The following is a 27,913-nucleotide window of genomic DNA, read 5'->3' on the forward strand; positions in this document are numbered from 1 at the left end:
ATTATATCTCAGAAGGACTATGTCTAAATTCACAGGAGACAGGAAAACATAATTTGAGGGAGGATGTCACCCTTTATTATTTCTATTTATTAAAAGAGAAAATTCCACTTGTTAACTGCTCAGGATCCACAGCACAAGGACACGAAGAATTGAGGACTTCTTTTCTCCCTTTACTTAGTCTATTTCATCAATCACACTGATCCTAAATTGAAAAACCAAACAAACAAATATTGAGCTGTACCCTACCCTGCCCTACCGGAAATGAGCAAAACAAATCTGGCCGGAAACTTCGGGGCTCTGTGTGAAAGGAATCTTATAGTATAATTTGGAGAAAGAAATGTTTTTGTAATACCATCTGTATCCATCCATGTCATTGCTCAAAGATACTTTAGCGAGTCAAGGATAGGAAAATAAAGAGTTTTGTGAAGCAAATCAAGAATGGCTGGTAATTCTAAGTAGATACGGAATAACAGTCTGCATACTTCAGATATTCAGTCCAAGTATTTATAAAAAAGTTTCCACATAGAAAACGGAAGATTTTTTTTTTAGATTCAGAAAAACTGGGTTCCCAATTCAGACTACCCTGTGTGACTTTTGTCATTATCATCTTTTCTGATTCTTACAAAGTAAACCTAATTAAGAACCTCCCTCATTAGTCTTCCAGAAAAATTAGCACAGCTTATGCTAATTACTCCTGCAAAATTTAATAAACTCGTTGAAATGGGAATAGTCTAATGAGGTTTTATTTATTGAACTAAGATAACTCCAAGGAAAAAGGTTAGGACACAAGGATATGCAATGTGGTAATAAAACTACAATTTATTCAATTTCTAAACACGAATTTTATTGCAAACCTTTTAAATTCAAATATGAGTTACTGTGCGAATATGTTAAATCAATCTCCACCTTAATTTAATAACAGCAAGTCAGTTTTTACTTTTTACTTTAACAATAATTACCACACATAGCCGTTTACCTCAATGATAATGAAATTTGCTGTTATTAGTTCCTGGTCATCAGTTATTAAACATAATGCATTTGACTTTTTCCATGTCTACACAGCCTGAATATCTGGATCATTGGGCACAGCCTGGTCTTTATAATTCTTAATCAAGCCACTTGGCATCGGGCAGGAATACAACCTAGCAGTCAACTTTACATGCATACCTTCTACATTTACAGAAATTGTCCTCTCAACTTTTCTGAAATGACTTGACAAATTTTCACAAATGTAGAAAGAATTTGGGTCATATTTTTCTTACTTGGTTGCATGCTATGATAAAAGAAGGAAGTAGAAACCCATTTTCTAAATCGATATGCAACTGCTGATTTTGTTAATTCCACTTTTCTGATGAAATATGCCAAGCTGATGTCCCCAAGTCACTAGCAGCGAATAATACAGCCAAAATTTAACACAGAAATAGCTTACCCTGCACCACTACCGTATGACCAGAAAACCTCTTCTATCTATCCTATAAATAGTTTTCCTGAATAACCACTGCTAAAAGTCTTTTGACTGATAAAAATAGCAGTGTTCTTCCAAAATCCGAAGGACAAGCAAAGGGAGCTAAAAATTATTGGTGCCCAAAAGGTGACTTCGTGTTAAAACTATGCTAAATCCTAACACAGTGATTGCCTGTATCTTCAGCTCTATAATTACACATTGTATGCATCTTGTAAAAACAGTTACCGTTGCTACTGAATGCAGGCGCCATAACCTATTTTTGCAAAATATGCAGGGATTCACATCCATAAATCTGAAAGCAAATCAAACCCTAAGCACGTAACGCAGATATTATGCAATCGGTAATATAGAATCAAATTGGAAACTATGAAATTCAAACACGGTTGCCGTCATTTTTTTTTCCTTTGCAGCAATATCATGGAATTGAAAAATCTTTTCTATTTTGCCCTTCCTTGTGTAAGTTCTTTTCTTGTTGTTATTTTCTTCTCTCGTTGTTAAAAATGAAAGTTTCGCCTATCAGCATAGACAGGACTGGAGCTTTTAAAACCTTTGGCAGACTCAAGGACAAATAAATTCTGAAAACTCAGATGCAAATAAAAATAGCTAAATGGGGTTTTGCATATCAGCTGGCATCACTGCTTGAAAAGACAGTTCATGGGAGACAGTGGCAATCGCCAGCAAATAAACATATGTTGAGATTTCTGCAGATACACTGGGTTTCAGCCGTTTTTTTAAAATACTCCTCTCTTAAGGGACCAACGTTGGTTACACACTGTTTTCTACTTTGTCAAACCAAAAAGAAAAAAAAATGAAAAGGATAAATGTCATGAGCAATATCTCTAAAGCCACCAACAGTATAAAGTGCATACTTATTTTGCCTAAATTGTTTGAACTACCCCAGCCAAGAAAAGGTTTTAAGTACCCTACTGGGACAGATGCAAGGCGGCAACAATAGAAGCCACACTAATGCAATCCAGGTAACACAATCCTGTTTCAAAAACACGGGGCCGGGCTAATTACAGCGCTGCTGAGTCAAGTTTCTTATGCCATCGCAACCCGCAAGAACAGGTCAAAATCAAATGTTATTCAAACCACAGTCATATCAACCTTCTATATCAGAGTCACGGCTTAAAACCAAATGAAAAACTTAAAAGCTTAACCCATTCACAAGCAAAAAAAAAAAAAATGTTTTCATTGCGGGTGGCAAGGTACGGTTCTTGCCATCATCTAAACCAAAAGGAACTGTGCAGCAGAACAAAATGCTTACAGTTTCCAAGTTTTGGGGAATATTTGGGCTGGTCCTTTGATCACAACACTTTCTTTTTAACAGAAGCATAAGAAAAACTTGCTCAAAATAACAAATGGTTTTTTGAAGAGATGTATTTAAATAAAACAAAACAGCATAAAGGTTATATTTATTTTTGACCTTTTTCATTTGAAGATTTATCTTCCACTGCAGGAGAAGGAATCACATGACTGGCATGTCTGCTCTCGCAGATAAACATGCTACTCTAACACCACGGGCACCACGCGCAACTCACTGCATAGTGAACATTCACACGTGTTCGCTTTGAATCAAGTGTATTACTACTCAGTTATCAAGCAAAGGTGTATGCTTTGGGTGAATATTAGAGATATACTTAGTTAAGATGTCTAATTGAAATGTAAGCTTTAGAAAGCTACTTGGCAATCAAAATTGGGTTGAAGCTTGTGGAACCACATAAGTCAAAATCAATAAATCAATGTTTTGACATAAATTACAATGAAGCAGTTTTTCAGTTAACTGAAAAACAAGAAAGAAAGCCCCCAAAAGGTAAAGAATTGGAAACACAGATGGATAGGGTTGTTTGTTTTTAATCAGTATTTCCAAACCCAAAAAGGAACTTTTGGTCAGCTGTTCATTTCCTCAATGAGGGATCCGTCAGTCTAATTTGCAAGACTCTTTTCCAGCTACTGGAGGATGCTAGCTAGCTCTTTTCCTCACTGACAACTGACAGTATCTATAAACCTTCCAGGCCATTTAACTCTCAATGAGTAATGCTATGTAACAAATGGTTTCTCATACATTGAAACATGGTTTCTCATGTTTCTATACAATGAATTTCAATAATTAAAATGTAAAATGAATATTTGGAATGCGACTTTGCATAATATGTGCACACACTGACTCCAAACTGCACCAAACAACTAAAACAAATTTATTGTTCTATAGTGATTTACTTGGTCATGTCAGATTAGTAATATGGATCTGTTGAAAAACACAATAATTAAGACAAGCAGGATAAATTAATCAACTTATAATACAGTATGAGCTACCATCAAATGCGGGAGATAACGGTAGAAAGTCTTGGTTCACAGATCTCTTTAAAACTGCTTTTATGCATAAATAAAACCTTAAAATGTAGATGGATTACGTCCAACAGAACTACTGTAGCTAAAAGTGATAATGATTCAAACATTTTTCAAATAAAAGTTAAATATTTATAAGCACCCAACCACATTTCATAAATCACAAACTATTATTATTTTATTTCTGAAGCTTCCTGGCACAGCATGAGGATTGAGCCACAGAAAGTCAGGAAAGAAAGAAATATTCCTTTAAGAGCATGAATCATACACAAAACCGAAGCAATCCAAGAAAACGGGCCTCCAAAGAACATTCCATATGGTTTTCCCAGGAATCGCAAGAGCTCGGCGCAGCTTAGTCATGACCAACAGGCAAATTTCGGCCACATGCATTCCTACCCCTTGCCCATGAGCGACACAAGGCAGGTGTTTCATTATAATGAGGAATAAGAATCCAGTGAAAGTAGAGTGGTCCCTACCTGTCAATTATCACTGGATCTGAGGGAGTCTCATTTCGGTTGCCACAGCTTTTCTTGTCACAACAGCGGCTATGGAGCAAAAACGAAAGGATTTAGTACAACCATTACAATGTAAAATCATCATTTAGGCAGACAGAAGGTTCAAATTGCTGGGTTGCAAATGCTAGAATTACCACAAAGCCATACCTGGCAATCAACGGATCCCTGGGACAGAAAATTCTATGTGGGTCACCTATGGGTTAATGGCCAGGCTTAACCTCTCCCTGAACAAAGAAGGAGGGAGGAAGAGGGACTCTGCTGGAGCCACGACTGACAGCCCTAAGATGGGGTCTCCCCATCACTGCCCGCAGTATTGAAGAGTTCACTGTGAAATGCATTATTATTACATCTACCCAATGAGAATATTCAGGGTTGTGGGTGGCTCAAACGTTCTTCCCTCAAGATCACACTAATTGTGTGGAACGTGTCAATAATGAGGTATGAGTGATTTCTCCCCCTCCAGTCATTTTGTATTAAATGGATTCCTTTTTCTTTTCCTTTCTCTTTCAGGAGAGACGTTTCCTTCAACCCCAGCCTGCCCAAAATCCTAAAGCTCTAACTGTTTGCTTTTGAACCATCTTCATGAGAATAAAAGTACAACATAGTAACGAAGACAAAGAAAAGGCAAGATAAAAGAAAGTGGAGATCCACACGTTCTCTGGCTTCTGTGTCCTGTGCTGGCCACCATTTACGTTTTCTAGAAGCATTATGGACAGTTGATCCAAAGGCTACCACAGCCCTGACAATGGACACTCTTAATTAGGTTAGGAAAAAAGCAGCCATAGGCAAGAAAAGCACCCACTATCAAAATCCCACCCCAGCTGTGATGATAAGGCTGTCAGTTTTTGTAAAACTGGGATGCTTGTAAGGGGTGAAAAATTAAGGTTTTTGAAAATTACCCACAGTCAATGGAAAACTGTCCATCTGAGCCTTGTTTGCAAATAAAATATGTGTGCACTGGTCATTCCACACCCAGGGGCACACTATAAAAGCACATGTTTGATCAGTCAAGGAGGCAAGGAAGTTATCCAGGTGTTATACACTGCCATGCACCACAAATAAAATATGCACTTTTCTCCCTTCTTACACAGACACGGATGCACGCATGGAAACACACAGACACACACAGACACACACACACACACAAACACACACACACACACACACACACACACACACACACACACACACACACTTTACTTAGTGAATCACAGAGCCTAAATTTAGAGAGCTGCTGGAGACAACCAAACATTGAACTTCATTTTCAGGACCCAGAAATATACTTTTGGATAGAGAGTCTTTCACCAAAGTTGGTTGGGTAGTCTTTCCTGGCTGTAACTCTATCTCTGAGAAAAGAATCAGCTTCCAAATTTGGTGTTAATTCTCTTTGTCTCTCATATCTTCAGAAAGTAATAGTAAGAACTGTATCTCCTTTGTCAAAGCCCCAGCTAAAAGTCACTCTGTCCACCTTATAGCCTTTCCTTTCCAGATTCAAAGGGAACTATTTCCCTTAGGCCTAAGTTCTGCTATGCCAGTACTATGGACATAGAAAGCCCAAATATCCCAATACCCAAGAAACAGATGAGAAAACAAGGGAATGAGAAGTACAGTGATTGGAATGCTTACCAAAAAGTAATAATAATTTAAAAACTAAACCCCATCATCCCTTAACTCTGATCCCCTACACCTTCATATCAAGGGCTTTCCAGAGGAGCATGTGGTTAAAAACACTGGCTCCAGAATCAGACAGAGCTACCTATGTGATCTTAAGCAAGGTACTCTCTCCCAGAGAGTCTTCGTTTTCTCATTTGTAAAATGGAACATCTGTGATCCCCACCTCAAGTGCCAAGGCACAGATTCAGGGCAATCAGGGTATAAAGCTGGGCTTTACAATGCCCTCCTAAGTGCTCAATGAAGGGTAATATCATTCTCACCTCCTGCTCCTTCCTTATCCAACCTCCTCTTTCTCCAAACCTGAGCAAAGTTTCTCTGTGCTCTGCAGAAGCAGCACGTCTCCAACCTATTCACAGAACCCACATCCCCTTTACTCAGGGAGAAAACCAGTAGGTGGGAAGGCCTATCTCTCCTCATCATTTTCCTTTTTTTCAAAACAGTGAGTGGGCAATGTCAAGTCCCAATGGCTGAACCTTCATGCCAGGCCTGTCTAGACTAAACATGCTCCAGGGACACATCTACCTTGTATGATGACAATTTCAAAGTAGAACCTACATGTCTTGCTTGGTTCTCTCTCTCCTCACTGCCATACCTCTTCTCCACATCGCTTTCATTTCTCACTTGGACTTCTGCAGTGGCCTCCCATCTAGCCTCACTGCCTCCACTCTTTACTGCCTAAAACAGCCAGAGTGATCTTTCAAAGTGTCAATGGGACTGTGTCACTTCACTGCCCAAGACCTTTTAATGGCTTCCCCCAGCACTTAGAATAGATCTATGGCATGACATGATGCCAGACCACCTCCCAACCTCCTGTCACTCTCCTCTGACTTGCCAAGCTCCAACTTCACTGGCCAATTTCAATCTCTCCAATATGCCTCACTCAGTCTGACCTCAGGTCCAGGCCTGGGCAGGTCTTCCCACCTGGTCTGTTCATCCTCCAACCCTCCCTAGTTAGCCAGTCTCTACTGCCTGTTGAGGCTCAGCCTCTACGCTCCTTCTCTGGAGAGGCTGGCCCTGATACCCTTCAGTTTTCTCCTGGTTCTTTCCTTTCAGGGCATTTAACACAATGCAAATAATATACTTATGTATAGATTTGTGTATTTTTTTTGTTACTATCTTTCTTCTTCCACCCCACTCCCCCACTAAGCCATATGCTTAATAAAGGAAGAAGCTGTCAATTTCATTTGCCTAATGAGTAGCTTAAGGCCTGAAATAGAAGGGAGAAGGTGAATATTGATTGATTGATTGATTGATTGATTGATCTAATGACTTCAAGAATGATGTAATGTACTGGGGGAAATACAATCCAAGAAAATAGGAAGGTGACAGATAGAGGAAGCCAAGCTGACCCTCAAAGCATGCACGGCAGGTGGAAGGAAGACTGACTCCCATCCCACCCCATACACCAAACCACCTGCCCCCCAGCAAGAGCCACACTAGGTCTGAGACTTGTCCTTTGACTGAAGCACTGTCTTTCTTCATCCCCTTAAAATAAAAACGCCCTTGAGCACAGCCAGATGAATTGAAGCATGGCATAAATGAGAACCATTTCTCTCTGCTGTGCCCCAAGGGACCTAGGGGGAAAGGCAGATGTGAAGAACAGAAGTGTACAGGGAAAGATGGAACAGGAATAAAAGGGGGCAATGAAGGAAAGAAGAGAAAACAAAATGAAGGGGCCAGAGGTCACTTAACACTTATTAAAAAAAACTTCATGCAAAGCATGAAGAATGTCCCCCAACAGGTTTCCTGTCTTTTGGGGGGGGTCATGTCACTGCACCACACAGTCGTCACTCCCAAAGTGGGCATCTTGGGTCCTGCTCTGTACCTGGGGTGGTGACAAAATAGTGTCCATGGGATGCGCTCCGCTTTAAAAATATACAGATATGCACATATATGTGTGTATACATATATATGTATGCATCTCTGTGTGTATATATACACACGTACATATGGAATTATGTGCAGGATTAAAAAGGATGAAGGTGGGTTTTTACACACTCTCAAGGAAAGAAGTCTAAATCAAATTGTGAATCAAGAAAGCCAGTTGCTGAATAGTATATATGGTATGGTCCTATTTCTAGGAGAAAAAATGAAGGGGTGAAAGGAGAAGGGGAGGGGAGGGGAAGAGTGAATGTGGCAAGGCCAGTTCACACCCTCGCTTCACTCAAATCTCTAGGCAAAGTCACTGCCTTAGAAACCCTTCCCTGGCTGACTGCTCCAGAGTGCTCCCTCATCCTGTCTCACTTTTCTCCCTAGCGCTCATCACGTTGTATTCCATATTTATTTGTCTGTTTCTTTACTGTCTGTCTTTCCATGAGGACAGGGGCTTAGACTGTTTTGTTCACCCCTATAACCCCAGCAACTAGAACAGAGCCCAGGGCACAGGAGGCCCTCAGGAAATATGTTTTGAATAAATGAAGAGAAACTTCAGAGAAGAAACCTATAGGGAGTAGGATAAGAAGCAAGAAGGGAGGGAGGGGATATATTTTGTTTCCACACTTCTGCAGTCTTCTATTTTGTATTGCAATATTACTTTCTATTAAAAAACCAGAAAAGTCAACCATAGGTTGGGGAACGAAGGTCTTCCTTTAGACTAAGATGACATCTATCCCCCTGCTGCTTCCTAGTTCTGAGCCCAGAGCCAAGCTGAGCAAAAACCAGTCCTTCTTCCCCACCACGGTCTTTCTGGCCCTTCTCTTTCATCTCTTGTCTAAACCTAGCTGCCCCCTCATTCCTTCTACCAAACTCAGAGAGATCAAGAAAGGGATGCACCGCCTCCACCCCACATAAGACAGGTATTAACCAAACAGGACAGGATAAAGGGAGAACAGATTCACTTGTGTTTAAGGCAGAAGAGCACTCAGGCTGAAACACCACACTACATGGAACAGCAGACGTGAAAGCACTTTAAGGGAAAAGTTACTGTGTTAATGACAGAAATCTCAGTGCAATTATGTCCTCATCACTGTGTGACAGATGGATCTTCATCCATTGAAAACAGTGTTTCTTAAGCTCTTACTGTGCCAACCACAGACCTGGCGTTTGACCCTTAAAGTGTGCATCCATCAGGGGACTTGAAGTTTCCTAATTAACTTTGTCACAGAGCAAGGAGTCTACTATTTCACATCCCTTCTCAACCTGCAACCCAAGTGGCAGGAGGGCAATGTGGTCTGTCACAGGAGTGGGTACCCAGCACCTGGTATCCTACAAACACTGTGGACTCAAAACAGCATCCCTTTCCCCAGCAGGATCGTGCATCTCTCAGACAATTTTGCACAGCCAGAGAAAATCAAACGCATGAGTCTCTTCCTTAGCAGACTAACGCAGGTGGCATATCTCTAGTGACCTGACACACAGCTTCATAAATCAGGGCAAGCAACATTTACATGTTTCCCAGTCATGGGACCTGCAGATCCTCATCTTAGGGACATGAAATCTCTTCCTAGAAGTAGAACTCCTTCGACTGGAGAAAAGCACCACCTCAATCTCTAAGCTTTACAACAGAAAATAAGATTTTCTTTCCTGTTTTGCCCAGGTGGCTACAGAATGAGATACATGAATTATATGAATAGTCTGATTAATACCGATAAGGGTAAGTTCACTCTTTCCCTTAGTTTACAAACATTGTCAAGCCTTCCCACTCTCTTAAAAAAAAAAATTCTCCTTTACTCTTGAGTTAGTTTCTTCACTGCCCACCTTTCTCCTTGCCAGGGTCGCCAACATTCCTTGCCACCTTAAATAAAATCTGGTTTCCAGGCCTCAGCACCTACTTGAATGTCTCCTCTCAAAGATCACCAATGGCTCTCTGGTGTTTTTCTTTCTTCAAGTCCATCAGGATCTCCCCAGCACTTATCCAAGATAGGGATCCATCTTGGGTGGGGAGGGAAACACCCTCCTTTTATTGCTATGGCCAGTATGCTCAAGGTTCTTTTTCCTAATTCTTGAATATACTCTCCCTCCTTGCTAAATATGACCACTCCCCAAGAATGTACCATGACCTCTACTCTTTCTATTCTCCCACTCTTTCCAATCCCATTAAGCCCATAACTTCAGCTCCCCCTTTGGGAAAAGACTTCCAAAGCTAGTTATCTTTTACCCTGACACTCTCCCAGCTCCAGGCTGCAGCCGACCCACCTGCAATCCTCTCCCCAGAGAAATCCTGCCAGACCACCAGCAAACGGACCCAGACACTTCTTCATATACCCTCTAAAACTCTTGTCCTATCTCACCCCCCCCCCATACCTACAGCTACTACCCACCTGCAGGTACATCCTCCCTTCTCAGAACAGCCACCATCTTTCGCTTCACCCCTCATCACAGACAACCCTGTCTACACTGCAGTGTGGCCTCCTGTTAATAGGTCGCATCTCCCAGGCTAACCTGTAAACCCTCTTATTGCAAGACCAGTCCTTTGGCCCTGCATTCCACAGTGCTGTGCACATAGCAGGTGTTAAAAGAATGAATGAAAACATCCTTAACCACCAAACCTCAAATGAACAAAGTATGTTAATGTTATAGTAGGCAACACTCTTCAGTGTTCTTTTCTCATCTTTCACTCTGAACAACTATGTACCAGGTACATAGCTAGACGCTGCAGATAACAGGGTCACTGTTATTATTACTTCTGCTTCTACTAATATTACTGCTAATACCTCTGCTATTCCTGTGTCAGGCACCATGGTAAGTATTTACCGGGATTACAACATTTAATCCTAACAACCACCCTGGGAGAGAAGTAACAATTTCCCCCCATTTCACACATGGGACAACTAACAGAGAGGAAAGCTGAGTGACTTCTCTGCCTTCAAGGAGCTCTTAGCTCAGCAAAGGAGGACAGGTCCTGGGCACACGGTTACAATGTGCTGGGCACTATGAAGGAAAAGCATGGGATATAATAGGAATTCATAACAAGGGGACAAAACTCAGACCAAGGGCCAGAGATGCTTTCCTGAAGAAAACCATGCTTAGGTAGAAATCCGAAGCACAAAATCAGAATAAGCCAGCAGAAGAGTAAGGAAGAACAGACTGTTTCAAGGGGCCAGGCTTGCCCTGGGACCTCATGGTCCCACAAGAGGTTGGGCGCTGATAATGGAAAAAGAATGCTTTCCTAAACAGAACACCCATCCCCTGAAATCTTCCTGTGCACTGGAAGGAGAGAAAATCTGCCCTGGCCTGCCTGGGGCACTGGAAACTAGGACTCACCTACCAAGCACAGTTCCTATTTTCCATTTACATTTAAACACAGGATGTTGAGATGCACATATAATCAAATCCCTTATAGACTCCTGCTTTAAAAAATCCTGCAGGGGGCATATTTTTTAGAGAACTTAACCACTGAGTATTAGCAAAATATAATGATAATTGGTACGATAGATTCCAACTTACTAAAAATGCAGAAACTCTCCCAGAATACCACAAAAAGAATTCTATGCCATCAAGTCTAAGAGGTTTTGTCTCAAAGACAGGCAATAATTATGATCTAATGGCAGTAAGTTCTTTAGCCAGATCATGCAATGGGGTTACCCTCTCAACAGAATAAAATATATATTTTTTTAATTTGCAACCACCTGAGACAAAACTCCCTGGTGTTTTTCTTTTTTTTTTTTTTCTTTTTTTTTTTTCTTTTTTCTTTGCCTGCAACAAAACAGAATCATCCAAGCCCTTTCTTGTCTATCTAAATTTTTGTGTCTTCTTTACCATAGCTCCAATGTACTATAAATATACAGCTTTTGTGACATAAATGCAAAGTTTTATTGTGCTGTTAGCCTTGATAGAAAGCACTGCAGAAAGTTGTTTAGAAATTAAATATCTAAAACAAGCTATTTTAAAATCCAGGGCCCTCACTATTTCATGTCTGCAATGAAGAAATTTCATCTTGGGGAGAGCAAGCTGTCTTTCACACCATATGGCTAATGGTGGTGCATAGCAATTAGCCAGGCTGATTAATGGTGAACAGACTCTAATTTTATGCTTATAATTGAGCCTGCATTTGCACCCCTGGTGCAAATTCAGCACATCCCAACTTCCACTTACAACAGGCAAGAAATCAAGAGAAATAGGATGGTGTGGAAAGTGAGAATTTTTTTCCTAAAGCCCCCTAAAGAGCATCAGATTTGCAATTTAAAAGACTGTTAGCCACACAATAGATGACAGGTTTGTGTAATAGGGTCATGGCGGCCTGGTAAACAAACAGTACCCCTTACACATCTATAGGCAGCCAGGAAAACCGTAATCTGTAACATTAGCAGGATGACATTTTGAATATGGCTTTTCCCTCTTAGCCCTGCAGTACAAATATCATCATTTGCCTTCAGTGGCTTGAGAGTTTTATTTTTGCTATTTTTATGTTTCTGAAAAATAGAAAGAACATCAGCAGTAAAGCACGCCAACCAGCATAATAAAGTACTTTGGACCAATGAATTTTAAGAACAAGAAAAATATAAACTGCATTAATAGAGGGCAGGCTTATGTGTGAAAGGCATAATATATCTTTAAGTATTTTAAGAATAGAATTATTTCCAGCATAGTCCAAACATGTACAGATATGAGATGCAAATCCATGATATGTAGACATTAGTTGGCTTATTGTTGGAGATCCATCTTTCTGCCTGTCCCCTATTTGCTAGAATCACATGTAATAGAACATAGAAAATTCATTCTAATGACATGCTAATTGTGGGAAGCTAAAATAGAGATATGATCAGAAAAGTAGTAATACAAAGGAGATCACTTTTAATGCTTTTCAAAATGATTTTACTCATTTAATTCTGAAAAGTGTAACTCAGTTTTACAATTCTTGCTTACATATAGTATGACACTAATTTTTGCCTAATGATATCTTCTAAGAAATTGAAAAACCATATTTTTGGGTTTTGCTACTATTTTAAAGGTAGGGAAAAGCAACCTCTTCATGGAATAATTAACAAGTTTTACAAATCACTGAAGTGAACACTTGTGAAACTCCTGAGTAATTTAGAATAATCTATTCAAAGCATGCTTTTTGAAGAGAAAAAAAAAAGAAATTTTTATATCCACATAGAATTATAGATATAGAAGTTAATATTTGGGATTTCAGTAAGAAAACACACTGAGCCCCTTTTTATTTCATTTCCACCTGTAGAGTTTTAAGATAGCTTTCCCCACAAGTCCACGAGCAGCAAATAAAGCCCACCCTCCCGTGCTGAAGTGGCAGCTGAAGGTCGAAAGGGATTGGTCAGTAATAGTCAGGAGCCAAGCATGCTTTGTGCCAGAGAGAGCCTGCATGGCTAACAAAGCAATTAGTAGCCTTTCTCTGATGCGTAGTGGCATCTTCATGCTTTATCCAATTACTCAGAATATATCAGGTGTTATTTTACGCTGGTGTTATTTTATGAAGAATAAAAATCCTATACCGCAAGTCTAAAGGCTGTTCTCTCATCTACTCTCTCAAGTGTGGAGGACTGGCTGAGGCCATGAAAGTGAATTTGGTCTCCTTGCTTATTTTCAAATGTAGCTTGTGCCTGATTACAGGCAAAATAAATACACTCGTTTGTGGGTGACACAAATTTTGATATCTTTCAGGTGTAAAAATGTGCCATCCTTCCAAAAGCTCACTACTACTGAGAAATATTAGCTACATTGTCAGAGTTATATACAGGGTAACTAAGAGGAACAGATCAGATGCAAGGGGTGAGGGGAACCCACACTAAGTTTAAGGAGGAATGATGCCTATGTACTGATGGTCATATTTTGAAGTGGGAGAATTAAAAGGGGGAACTATAACTTTTAAATCTTATCCAAACCAGAGGCTTCTGCTGACATCAATAGAACTCTTACTCATTTTACTAGCAACGCAGTTGAACACATATATTAACACTAAAAGGTTATATTGTATTTTATTTGATTGAGAGGAAGAAGGGGAGGGCATTGCTTTGTGCCCATTAACAGTGTGATATCAAAATGGAAATGTATGTCTTCCGGGATGAAGTCTAATAAATAATTGAGAACCACTGTGATGCCTGACACTTTACTACCAAACACTTGTGTTTAATAGTTCTTTTTAGATCATCTAATAGAAGCAAGATAAATATACACCCAAAAATAGGCCTGTGCTCACCTAGATTTGAGATACAAATTCATCTTCTCCTTGCTAATTAAAGGGAGAGAACAAGGTATTTCTTACCTGCACATGATTTCGTGTGTGAGCAAGACTCGGCACATTTCTGGGTTCTTGTCTTGGCCTTCATACACTATGGCCTGTAAACAAAGGCACGAATTGAGCTAAAAATGGAACCAGGTAGCAAAGAACAAACTATCGCAATTGAGTACTTGATCATTTCACCATTGCTGGGGGCCAATTAGCTTTTGGGAGCCCAAGACTGTCTGTTTCAAGATACGTTGTTAAGGATCAACCCAAATCAAGTAGAGGACATATGTTCCTCTTTGTCCCGTCAACCACATTATTAAGACGCACACCTTTGGATCAGTGTGTGAGATGAACTTCTGTTGTCAAGACAACCACAATTCTCCTTTCAATTCAGAATAAAATAAATCTAATCAACGAGGAGGAAAAGCCTGGAAGGTTTAGCAGATTCGGATACTAGTGATTTAAAATATAGAAAAGCACGTGGATTTGATTTTTAAATATGTGTTTGTCGCCTCATTTTACTACTTCTAATGCCAACGTTTAGTGTTCCAGAGATGAGTAGCAGAAAACAAGTGGGGGTATGGCTAATGAGTCCATTCACTAACTGTGTCTTCTTTGAGATGATTCATCAATCAGGGAAAATCCTTCCTTCCGCCTACAGGCTGAAAACATGTGCTCCCCAGGGTGTACACCCACCCAAACAGTAATATTTGCCGGCATATGCTGTGTGTGTGGGCTTAAGCCATAGAGTTATCTCCCTCAACTGAGAAGAATTACATCTGACTCCCAAAATTTAGATTCCAAATCACCTCATCAGCCAATACATCTTTGTCTGTTCTCAGTACTGTGCATACAAACATTTTGCTTAAAATCACCACGAAGTTTCCCTGAGAGAGCAGTTTCCTGGAAGATCTACGTGTGAATACCTGGGCCAAAGAAAAACACAGCTATTCGCAGAGCAATGCCTACATCAGGATACATATTAACTAACTTAACACTGTATCACTGCATAAGACTAACATGACACAACTTAAGATTATTAATAAAATTACTTTCACACATTTAGATAACTCTCAATTTCTTGGTGACAAAACTACTTGGTGACAAAACCAGGGACTATGCTTATTTAGGACACAGAGATGCTGCAGTAACTAACTGGTAGTTGCCTCTACTGTGCTTTGTTTATAAGCCTGGTACTTTCAGAACCTGTAAATGATGGAGACAGATTAAGACACAGTGTGTGCAGACCCTAGAGCAGACTCTGGGTGTGATATCTAACTCCATTATAGAACAAAAATTGCAACAACAAATAAAAACATGACGAAAAGTACCTGTATAAGGAAAAAAACCTTTCTCTATGACTGGCCCATCAAAACCATTTTTTTTTTTATGGTTAGCCCACCATAACTCTGTATTTTTTAATGTTTTATTTGGACACAATTTTAGACTGACAGGAAATTTGCAAGAATATAAAAAGAATTACAAGATAGTCTTTAACCAGATTCCTCAAATGTTTACACTTCACTAAATCTGCTTATTCTTTTCATTTTTTTTTTCCTTAACCATGATAAGTAAACTGGAGACATACCCTAAATAGTTCAGCATGTATTTCCTTAAACCAAAGCATTCTCTTCAACAACCACAGGGCAATTATCTGAATCAGAAAATTAGCACTGATACAATACAATAATCTAATCTACAGACTTTACTGAGATTCACCAATTACAAAATAATGTCCCTCACAGTGAAAAAAAAAAAATACAATACCAATCATTGCATTCAGCTGCCATGTGTCCTTTAAAACAGAACATTCCTGAGTCTGTATTTCATGATATTGACATTGTTAAAGAATATAGGGCAGGTCTTTTGTCGACTACCTTCAGTTTGGGTTTGTCTGATGTTTCCTCAGATTTAGAGTAAAGTTACCCAGTTCAAGGCCAGAATACCACAGATGTGATTCTGGGTTCTTCTCGGTGTATCAAATCACACTGTCGGCTAGTTCTATTACTATAATGGTACAGTAAACGAAAGGGTACGGTAAACTGACCATTTGGTTAACGTGGTGCCTGCCATCCACCAGAGACGATCAGCCAGATTTCCCCACCGTGAAGTTACTCCTTCATCTTATGTAATTCATAACTATCCTATAGAGAGCTAATCTAGATTATGGTAATATCATATTATGCCTAAAATGTTCATCCACTAGTTTTAGCACACACTGATGATTCTTTCCTGTACTCTTAAAAGAACTTTTCAAACGCCCAAGAAGCTGCTTTAGTCAAGAAAATGCATTAAGTAAATCAAAAACATTTTGAAAGCCAAAAATTGTATCTGTCTGCTTTATTTATTGCAATCACTGCTAAAATCAAAGAAACACAGTAAATAACTGATTAGGTCTCATATATGGTGTTAAAAAATTCTAATCGGATGCATTTTTGTGGCATCCTATTACCACTACATGTTTTGGTTGTTAATATCCTGATAACCTCCATTTCAACTTCAGTTTTTTGTCATGCTAAACTAATACAAGTAACTTGGTAAATATATTCGTAGATATTGCAGGGTTTTCCCTCCTGTTTTAAAAAAAAAAAAAAAGAAGTTTGGTTTCTTTAAGAGGAATGCATAACAGTTACATCAGACCTTCTCATTTTGATTCTTTCTAGATGAGACCAATATTATTTTTGTTGAGGCTGCTGGTTCCACTGAAATCAGTGATGATACCCAATGAAAGACACGCTGCAATACAGATATGCTCACAACTTCCCCACACAGTAGATGGTCCATGCATGCCCAGAGAGCCTATGTTTTTATCTTTAGTGACTGAACATCATTTGTCGAAGGCCCAGGGCCTCTGTAATACATCTCTTTATCAAATGCCAAATTGCCACTTCACTTCTGGCAAGCAGACTCAAAATGGAGAATCTTTCTCTAAATCTAGCATATTAAAATAAAAGCATGAGTTTGCATTTGCTCAGAAATAGTTAAGCATTCCGGGGAGGGGTGGCAGCATGAAGTCTCTGCTGTCTCCCTTTCTGAGGCCTCAACAGAACAATATTTTTCAGCACATACATGCAGAGAAAGAAGTCCTACTTCTGTGACTTCTGAAATAAAAGCAAGAGAAAGAGGGAGTTTCTTCACTCTCCTATGAAGTAGAATTAAAACCCTGTAAGTACAGTGAACTGGAAGCTTAGTAGAACAGAATCAGTTACAGAGTGGAACTCAGTCACAGGCAGATCTCCCTCTGACCTCACCTGTGCAGTATTTGTTACTGAAAAAGCTGCTTAAACACACACACACACACACACACACACACACACTCGTATGAAAGATATGGGCCAAGAAATCAACATTCTGATGAGATCCAAAATCGGAAAATATGATACATTTATTTTGCTGAATATCTCTGAAGCAGCGTGTCAACAAATAGACCTTTTAAAAATGCCACCAAGCTCTCCCTCCAGCTTACACATACAGCTGATAGCCACACATCAACTCTCTACCATCTACATTTCATACACCGTAAAGACGGGTTCACAGTTCAGCAAACCCAGACTTTAAGCCTAAAAGGAAAGGGATCTTCTAATACCAACTTAGAAGTTTCTGCTTTTCTTACTAATTTAAATATGTGCCTCTGTGGGGTGTGAATCAAGCGCCCTGAGCCTGGATCAGCTGGGAGATCACAGAAGCATATAAACGGCATTGACTATTTTAAGTGAAACCATTTTAATAGACAGCTGGTTTAGGGCCCAGACAATGGGACACCAAGAAGAAGGCTTATTTTCATCCTCCACAGTAAATCATGCGTCTGCTCACTGAGAGGAAGGTAGTCTGCTGTGAGAATGACAAAGACAACAGTGATTTAAATAAATCAATGTGTTTATCAGGAGTACAGACCTGAGGCCTATTAACAGACATGGGCAGGATGGGGAGAGAAAGTATATAAAATATATTATTTAAATAAATGAATTGATGGCAAAGCAAGTTAGGGTTTTAACCTAAGAAATACAAAATGCAATTATCAAGTAGAAAACAATATTGACCGTAATCCTTCCAATGGCAAGTAAATCGCTGACAGTGACAGGAATACTTGTACAGGAAGAAAAGTGAAAGAATAAACAGCACTAACTTCATCTCAACTTTAAAAACCTGATGCAATTGATAAAGAAGTTGTCGAAAGTGCCACATGTGGAGCGGATTTAGCTTTCTGATATACCAACCTCCCTTTTCTTAATGCCCTCTTCTAATAAGCAGAAAGAAAATAGCAAATTATTTTTAACACTCCATTAATTTTCAGGTTGAGGGTTTTTTCCAGAATAGTTTTTTTTAGTGAACAAAAAAGAGGAAAAAAAATAGGAATCATTAAACTTTCATAGCTTTATGCAACAGCAGTAACAGAAGTTTTACTGCGAGAGAATAAAATGCCATCAGTTTCAAATGCCCAATTATAAATTCACCTATATCATCTGTGAAAAGGAATAAATCAATCAGTAGAAAAAATCTGCCTCAGTTCCCACTATTTTAGATGGCATTTGGTGAAGTGTGGTTCATCCTTGCTTTTCCAAAATATCACTGGGTCTTAAAAGTTAATTGAAACTTACTATGGATAAAGACCACACAGTGAAAGGAAAGATACACAGTGAACATGCACCAGGATCACACTTCAATAGCATGCCAAAGGAAATACAGAGAATTGAGCACGGCTTTTCTTTGTTTACTTTTCTAATAGTTTTAACTCTTTGTGTTCTATGCCAAAACAAAGAGGGTGAGGAAAATACTTTTGACTTTGGTTCTTCAAATCCAAAAGGGTTTGAGGAGTAAATGTTTTCATTAAGAGTCTTTTCTGGTTTACAATCAAATAGTAGGAGACTTCTCATCATTAGAGGGAAGGAAGGAAGGAAGGAAGGAAGGAAGGAAGGAAGGAAGGAAAGAAAGAAAGAAAGAAAGAAAGAAAGAAAGAAAGAAAAGAAGGAAGGGAGGGAGAAAGAAAAGAAAAAAGGGAAAGAGGAAAAGAAAGAAAGAAAGAAAGAAAGAAAGAAAGAAAGAAAGAGAAGGAAAGAAAGAGAAGGAAAGAAAGAAAGAAAGGGAGGTTACCCATAACTAACCCAAACTCCTAATTTTCCTTTTAAATAAAAATAGTAACCTTGAAAATATGTTACTTCATTTTCTACATACAAAATAAAGGCCAAACCTAATTTGTCACCTTCAAGAATAAGTTCATGAATGTACAAAGTACCTCCTTCAACCAGAAGTAAAATGTCCTCTAAATACAGACTGTCAACAAGCCTTTGGTAGCAAGTTAGCAAGAATTGGAACTAATCAAAAAATAATATGAACACCTACAATATCAATGTACTGTACTATTAATCATTGCATTCAACCACCAAGTTATATTACTTGTCATTTAAAAAAAAAAGTGCTAGCTTATGTGATCCCAGAAATTTCCAGAAGGTGAAGGAGCCCTAGTTAAAAATTAACCTGTGCCAAAGGAAACACTACAAATCTGACATTTCATAAACAATTGTGTCAAACAGCAATCCAACATTAATAGTGGGATAAAATAAAAAATTATTTTGCTTCAATTAGCAGCTTGGCTACTGGTGAACAAATTATAAAGATGTAATTTCAGCTCAGCAGCTAAGCAGGCCTGTTTTCAGAACTGAATTAGGAAAGTTGCAAAGGAATGATATCATATTCAGTATACCATTCAGTTACATCACAGCCTTGAATAAAAAGAGAATGTGTATCAAAAGCAGTTAGCTTTAGAATACATCTTTAATGTCTCAAAGAAATGAAATCCCTTATGTTATTCAAGCACCAAGATAAAAATTGAATCATTCTAACAATCCCATATTATATTTCTTTTTCTAACAGTAATGAGATATTTCACTCATATGATAATTATATTTACATGTATATTAGTAGATACAGCTGGTTTTGTCAACCCAATGGGACAATAATAATAATAATAAAATAATAAAAGCAGCTAATTTATTAAGCACTTAATATGTGCCAGTCACTATTCTAAGCACTTTGCATGTATGAATTCTCACAACAGAGCTTCAAGGTAGGTGCTATCATTATTTTCATTAGTTTGGCTCCAAATGCTTACATATTTTAATTATTCACTGAGACCAAATCATTTTTACTCAACAACTATATAAACAATTCACCAACATCCAAACACTCCTTCACTCCTGTCACCAATATAAGTAAAGACCTAAGAACAGACTATTGGTGTAGTCATCGGAGTTCGATAAATGCATCACTACTAATATGTTCGTTTTTAATGCTGTTCAAACATTCACATGGAAACAGCTCTAGCGTAAATATCCCTGAACAAATGGCTGTATATTATCCAGGAGGGAGCAGTTGGACCGCCAGACTGGGGAAGTACTAGGCCATCTGGCTCCGGCAATCTCTCCAAAACCATCAGCTTTGTTTTCACCCCCAGACTCCAAACAACACATTTTCCACTGTGATGAGTTTACATTTTCCCAAACACAGGTCCTGATCATGCATAAAAATTCCAAACTTCTTCATTCCTCTATGTGCAAGGAAATTTAAATCACCTGCATTTTTGACATGTTACCAAAGGAGAGAGAAAGCTGCTGAAATATGGCTCCTGACTATAAACTTGCCCTGTCTTTTTTTGTTTGTTTGTTTCCCCAAATGTATGAAAGAACCTCTCTACTGGCCTGTGAATTCCTTTCGATATGGAATTCAGTATTGATATACTAAAAATGTGTTTATCTACCAATGAAGAACCATGAACTGAAAGGGTGGTTAATCAAATCTACGCAGCTGTGGCAGGATATAATGAAACAATCAATAGGAAAAAATGCACTTGCATCAATAACTTAAAGTACTGGGAACATCAAAAGAAATATATAAAGAAGATTAGTTTGTAAGATAAATATGACAGCATTTCTGATTATTGTACTTTGGACTTTCCACTATGCTAGGACCTTTTTAGGGTTCCCTTACCACATCACCTCCCTTCAAATCCATACATGACAAAGATTATGTGACTATCATTTTCCCCTTTCCAAAAAAGAGCTTCTGTCTGGGGGCAAGAGTATTTAGTTTTAGATAACTTTATGGAATTTGGTACTCTTTGTTTGAATTATAAAAATGTCACTTTTTTAAAGCAAGATGGTAGGAGGGAAGATAAGTTAAAGGCTTTTTTTAACTATTTAATGTTAACTCACCAAAGCAATCACATAACATAATTATATTTCAAATACTACATGAAAATCTGAAATGAGCCACATTAAACCTCAGACCTCCCCCACTGGGGTCATTTGAACTTCTGTAGTAGATATTGTTTCTGAATGCAACAGCCATAAACTTCTGGATCCTACAGGCCTTTTTGCATGCTCTCTAATGGAATACCAAAAACAGCAATGACACAAAAACAACCTATTTTTAGTCCAGCTAAACTTGGTTTTGAACAACCCTTCCCAAAAGCAAGCCTCTTATTTTCTAGTTGGTGGATGAATTTTTTAAATATCATTACATTCTTTGTGTTTTATGAGAGAGGCATGGGAATAAGGGGGCTCAGATTCTTACACATTCACTTGTAATAAAACTTCATCTTTCCCAGTTGAGTCCAAAATTAAGAGTCATTACCCAAAATAGTGTAATGAGACACTTTGAAAAGGTGTGAAATACTGTGTCACACTAATACATCTTGGTTGATTGAGTACATTTCTGTTTGACTTCAATGCTGCTAACTCCACCCAAGTTCAAGAACATTGTATGAAAATATAGAATGCACAGCTAGTTTTGGATTCTCCTTGCCAAAGATTCCCTTTGAGTTTTAACCCCAACTTGTGAGTCAAAGATAAGACATCACACACAAAACCTGCCTCTGTGATATGAAAAATGTTACAAGCAAGCAACTAAGAGGAAACACTTGAACTGTGGCTAGGTATTCCTTCCAAAAATTATGATGTTATTAGAACTCATCCTAGCATTGAAATTATCCCATTCTTTACTCTAAACATCAAAATCCTGACTCTATCTGGAAGAATTTCACAGGGGAAAAAAATTGTAACCATTTAATCAGTCAGCTTATGTCAAGCCTTACTTGAACGGGTCACTTCATATTTAACTAAAATTAAAAAAATTAAGAAATTTTAAATCAGACGTGGTAGTTAATTATCATAGAATAATTTCAAGCTAGTTGAGAATCTGCTGTTTCACCAATCAAGGCTAAAATATAATAATAATGTCACAGCAAGAAAACTTATGCTTCTTCACACTGAACTCTTTTTGAAGACTATTGTATTAACTATGTATACAAGTAGCTAACCTACTTCCCAAACTCTTACAGCACATAATCAACAAACAAACAGATAATGGTCAGGGATTGCCTTTCAAACCGAAAGCTACCACAGAATGCATTAGACAATTATTATGAGAGCAAACAGGTATGCCTCAAAAAAAAAAAAAATCACTTTCTCTTGGTATTTTTGGACTTAATTCAGATAATTATTTAAACCTTTTTCAGGTCTCTCCCCACCAAAATATATAATTGTATACATTTATAATTTTAACTTTCAGTGAGATGTCATATTATGGCAAATGACTTTCTCATATCTGTTATTATTAAAAATAAATTGTATCTTGATCTAGTTCCCCACCTCCAACTCATAGAATTTATAATACCATGCAGTCAAAAAATGCCCTAAGAGTTTTTAAGCTCTATGACCTTGTTAGTAAAATGATATTTGATGTATTGCTTTATAAAAATCAAGATTATTCTCCCACCATATGAGACTGCATAAAGTCAGTTCATTTCATAATGGGAAAATCAATTCTTGGTGGCACTTTTTGTTTAAGGGGTCTAAAATAAAGTTTTGAAAGCAGTTAATCACTCCAAACATGTCCCAGTTTTGAACTCCTTAAAATTGTTCATTTCATAGTGCTGCCTATAATTTAATATTTAAGTGGACAATGTTGCACAAGCAGACAGGTTTGTGGGGATTTTTTATCTTTGAAAAGTAAATTCTAATAAATACATATGGAATATGTATTAGAGTTCATACTTTCCCCTCCCCCACCTTTTCTTTCCTCTGATGAGAATGGCAGGAAACGATACGTATGGTATCAAAGACAATTTTTTAAAACAAAACTCCACTTAAGACATTTTTGTTTTGATACAGTAAAAAAAAAAAATGTTACTGAAATCAGGCTTTTCTGTTTCTGCTTGGCAGGATAAAAAAAATTTTCTAACTAACAAAATACAATGTGTTCAAATGAAAGGGAATTATCCTATATAATAATCAAAACCAGTAAAGAAAAGAAGACCAAAAGTACAAATGTGAATTTACTCTGACCAATCAACAAAGAATTAAATCTTCAGGAAAGCCAAATATTTGGGGCAAATAACTTAAAATAGATTTCAATATGTATTTATTTATTATTGATAAAACTACATTTCATACCCTCGTGTTTTTTTCTTAGTTCACCATGAAATATGAGACTAATAATCAAAGTTAGCTATTATTGAAAAGTTCTTGCTGAGTATATTTTAAAACTTCCAACAGCTTATTAATGTGCATTGTGTACAACATATTTAAGCCATGCTTATCTAAAAACAATTTTTAAATGTGCATGTATGCCCTAATTTGAAAACTTCTAAGTCAGTATCTATTAAAGAAGATCACCCTCCTTATTTTAAAGGGAATATTTTAAAATCGCAATCAAGCAAATAAGTTTTATTCATCTTACTAAATTGGTAGTTGGTACACTTTGATAACTTTTCTCTTTGTTCTAATTTCTTTCCCCCACCCAGTAAAGCTGGCTTCTTTTTTGTTACTAAGTCCTCCAACTACCTAAGCAGCTACTTAATTCTGAAACTAAACTATGCCTTAAAATTAAAAAAAAAAAAAAAAAAAAAAAAAAAAAAGGCTCCTGTGCCTCATTAAAACGTCAGGCCTCTTTTCTGACTCGGCTCATAATTGTATCTTTTAAACCATAACTCAACCTTAATGTATAATGCTTGACACCCGCGTGTTGGGGAGTTTCAGAAAATGCCGTCTATATACCTTTAAGACCACAAGCTCACTCTCGCTGCCTGGCTTCTTGCCAAACTCGGAGGCAAAAGCAGGAGGATTTTTACAAAATACTCCGTAACAATTGTTGCTCCCTCTTCCAACAGTACTACTACCACAACCTCCTTTTAAGACAAAAAAAAAAAAAAAAAAGAAAGAAAAGAAAAGAAAAGAAAAGAAAAGAAAAGAAAAGAAAAGAAAAGAAAAGAAAAGAAATCTGTGGAGTGGGTCATCTCTGCTCTCAGCTCACCTCACCGTTACTAAGGAAGCTACCTAGCCCCCCTCCCTCCTCACGCACTTCCCTACCCTATACCTCCCTGGAGAGGCCCGGATGGTTTGGATCTCACAAGTTCAGCCCACTCTACACCAAGGTCCCGGGGCACCTTTTGCGCCCCCTGGGGCTCCTCCGCAGGGTCAAAGGAAGTTCAGCACTTACTCTCCCCACTCAGCACCCTGTAGTGTTAACGCACAAGGCCTGGGTTTCCCTTGGTGGGAAGGAGCCGTCGAGCCACCTTCCCCACGCGGCAGGCGTGTGTGTGTGTGTGTGTGTGTGTGTGTGTGTGTGTGTGTGTGTGTAATCACTTGCAAGGCTGCGCTGAGAGTGCGGTCTGAGGTCCGCCCTGGAGTTGAGAGTTCGAGTTCCAGGCCCGGTCCTAGGGAGTAGCCAGCCTCTTGACTTCCCCAAATTTAGAGGCGCTAGAGTCACCCCGCGGCGCGAAATTAAGAAACTTACTTGTTTTGTCATGGAGTCAATGAGGCGCACGTAGAAATCCTGCTCCGTCCTTATCCCTGGGGGAGAGGGAAAGGGGAGTGGGGAACGAAGGAAAATTAAGTGAGAGAGGATCCGCCGCTAAATAAACAAACAAACAACAAAGAATGGGGTTCCAAGGCGTATGCAACGCCTACTCTCCCAGAGAAGCCCAGGCAGGACACCACCACCCCCATCTTCCCCAGTGTCCAGAGAGGGGCCAGTCCCTATGCACAGCAGCTGAGAATGGGGCGGGACCCCCACCTGGCTACTCTCACTTCTCTAGTTGGGAGCCCCTCTGCGCGCTCTCTGGGAGCCATCAAGGCCACGACTGCTCTAGCTCCCTGAGCCCAAGGACTTAGGGCCTGGAGTCTGAACTCAGCCTCCTTTAGGAATGGGAGGAAGAAAGGAATTGGCCCTGCGAGGGCCAGGGCTCCACACCTGGCCCCAGGTGTGCTCGAGCCCGCCACGGCCGCCCTCCGGCTACTCGGGGCCTGCTTGCGTGAAACCTCCTCAGGTGAAACTTAGGGGAGGCCTGGTGACCCTGAGGACAGCGGAAAACCGAGCGTGCTCAGGGCTCTCGTCCACCTGGATCTGGCTGCGTCCCCTGCCCTCACCCAGAGCCCCAGGGTGCCGGCGCCGACCCGACCCGACCTGAGCCTCACCATTGCTGTAGAGGAGCTGGAGCCGGTAGTGAATCCCGTTATTGGTCTTTTCGCTGTTGGCTTCCTGGGTTTCAGCGAGACGCAAAGACACAACAAGAGACGCAGGAGAGAGGTCGGCGTGAGCGAGTGGACCGACTTCGAGGCAACTTTCCCGAAGAAGGGACCCCCGGCCGGGGAACCGGACAGGCCCAGGAGCAGCAGAAATTGCAGCCAACTGTGATCCCTCTGCCGCCCTCCCGACCCTTACTGCCCCCTCTTCCCTTCCAGAAAATTCCGTGGGGCCTGGGGGCTCGGGCCTGGGTCAGCAGAGGCAGGAGCCGCGCGTGGTCGCGCCATTGAGGGCGGGTTCATCCCAGGCGCCCTCGACTCTGGAGTGCGAAGCCGGGCTCGCCTCTCTCCAGCTCTGGGGCTCCACGCGAACTTTTTGGAGCAGAACCTCATGGATGAGGAGCCCGGGTTCGCCCAGGACGGGAAGTGGCTTGGGGGACCCCGCTCAGGAGTGTGTTATGGATGCTTTGCACTCGCCGAGGAGCGCGCCTCCCGAAGCGGCTGGGCCTGCTCCCCGGTCGGGGGCGAGGGGCAGCGGTGCTGCGCCCACTTACTTTTTCCTTCTCCACGAACCCAACAAAGGCTGTCCTCTCGATCTCCACGGGCTGGCCCTGTCTGTCGTAGAGGGCCAGGACGAAGTGGAAGAAGTTGGATTTCCGCAGATTGGAAGGCGGCTGCTTCTCAAAGTGAGCCCGGGCCAGACCCACCCCGCTGCGGCCAAAGACGCAGAGTTAGACGGCTAAGCGGGACACCGACGCGCGACCCTTTGTCACCCTTTACACACGCGCGAGCCCTCACGCACCAACCTCGTCTACCCCCAGAACACCTAGTGGGCGCCCTAAACGCCCCCTCCGGCGCCCGGGGCCCACCCGGCGACGGGACATGCGTGCTCTCGCGTGTCCAGTCCTCCCGCCAAGTACACGGCGCGCCCCCCGAACTCGCCGAAGAGCCATGAAAGTTTTGTTAGGGTTTTGCGCAGGAGATAAAACCCTGCAAGCCTTTACTCTGACCTGACGCGCGCTACGTGGGAAGGAAAAGTAGAGGTGGATGCAGTGAACCCGCGTTCGCGGAACACAGCTGGTAGTTTACAACTTGGAGAGAGGGAGGCATGGGAATTGGTGCCCGCCACCCCCACGAATCCCCCGCCTCAGCCTCAAGGGCAGGTGAGGATGGATGGGGAACAGGCTCAGTTTCATGAAGCCGCAGCCATCCTCCAGGAAACCTCGCGTGCCCCCGCCAGGCGCGGGCGCCGGCCTCTGGACACCGCACGCCCCCTCCCCAAATAAGGCATGTGAGAAAAAGGATCTGAGGGGGTCAACTCAGAGCTGTCAAGGGTGGTTGCTGTGGAACAGGGAGCTGGTTTAAAAGACCTGTCCTGACAAAGTTTCGCTGTTCCACAAAAACCCTCACACTCATTCCAGAAATCCTATGGACCAGGGGTGCCGGCTGAGCGCGCCCGCGGGGGGACTGGAGGCTCGGGTGCCAGGGGCGCGGGAGGCCACTGACAGCCCGGCCTGCCCAACACAAGGGCGCGCTCACACACACACACACACACACACACACACACACACACTCTTTCGCTTCCAGCCCAGTTACCCAACTCACTCTCACTGCTAACCACCCCCATCCTTGTACTCAACGGGGATGGGAACAGTGTTGCAGACACTTGTCCCCTGCCCCGTGAAGATGAGGATGAGGTAATTAGTCATCTTCCTTTTTCCCCTTCCGCCCTCTCGGAGTCCGACAGGGCCTGGGGCAGACAAATCTCCTACTCCCCCAAGCCCAGCTGGTGGTCTGGGAAAAAAGGCCATTTCTCACTTGGGACCAGGCGTCCTCAGAAAGGTTGATAAGAGTGCCCAGAAAAGTTCCCCCAGGTCAATCTCCAAGGGAAGTGCCTCCAAGTCACACAGTCTAGCATCCCAGGAGCTGAGAGTGGGAGAGGGGCTGGAAGGGGCCGTGGTGACAGAGGGTGGGGAAGACTTTCAGGAAATGTCACAATCAAAGTTGGGAGCTGCCGTTCTACCGGTGGACTGAGAAAAGCAGAAAGATAGACAGAGGGAGAGAGAACAAGACCAGAGAACTAAGAGAAGGTTCTGGGGATACATGGAGAGAGAAAATAGGAGAGAAAGGGAGGTAAGGGAATGAGAAGAGGAGAGAGGAGGGAGGAATGAAGAAAGAAGAGGAAGGAAAGAATGAAGAAAGGGAGGACGGAAAGAAGGAAGAGAGGTAAGGGAGAAAGGAAAGAGAAAAAGGAAAAGAAGTGAAG

The 27,913-nt window shown here is 40.7% G+C and overlaps 1 protein-coding gene across 8 annotated transcripts in view; it reads right to left on the reverse strand.

The window, feature by feature from the left end:
• The window catches only part of EBF1 (EBF transcription factor 1), a 391,381-nt gene that overhangs the window by 361,129 nt on the left and 2,339 nt on the right, over nucleotides 1–27,913 (reverse strand). For all 8 annotated transcript variants that reach the window (XM_060634863.3, XM_060634862.3, XM_060634867.3 and 5 more), the window contains exons 2-6: nucleotides 26,202–26,358; nucleotides 25,600–25,663; nucleotides 24,920–24,975; nucleotides 14,165–14,238; nucleotides 4,291–4,359 (exon numbers count right to left, since the gene is read on the reverse strand). In XM_060634863.3, the coding sequence (XP_060490846.1) occupies nucleotides 4,291–4,359; nucleotides 14,165–14,238; nucleotides 24,920–24,975; nucleotides 25,600–25,663; nucleotides 26,202–26,358 (420 nt within the window). The remainder of the gene's footprint in view (nucleotides 1–4,290; nucleotides 4,360–14,164; nucleotides 14,239–24,919; nucleotides 24,976–25,599; nucleotides 25,664–26,201; nucleotides 26,359–27,913) is intronic.

Source organism: Panthera onca, chromosome A1, assembly GCF_046562875.1.
Source record: "Panthera onca isolate mPanOnc1 chromosome A1, mPanOnc1 haplotype 2, whole genome shotgun sequence".
NCBI classification, from domain to species: Eukaryota; Metazoa; Chordata; class Mammalia; order Carnivora; family Felidae; genus Panthera; species Panthera onca.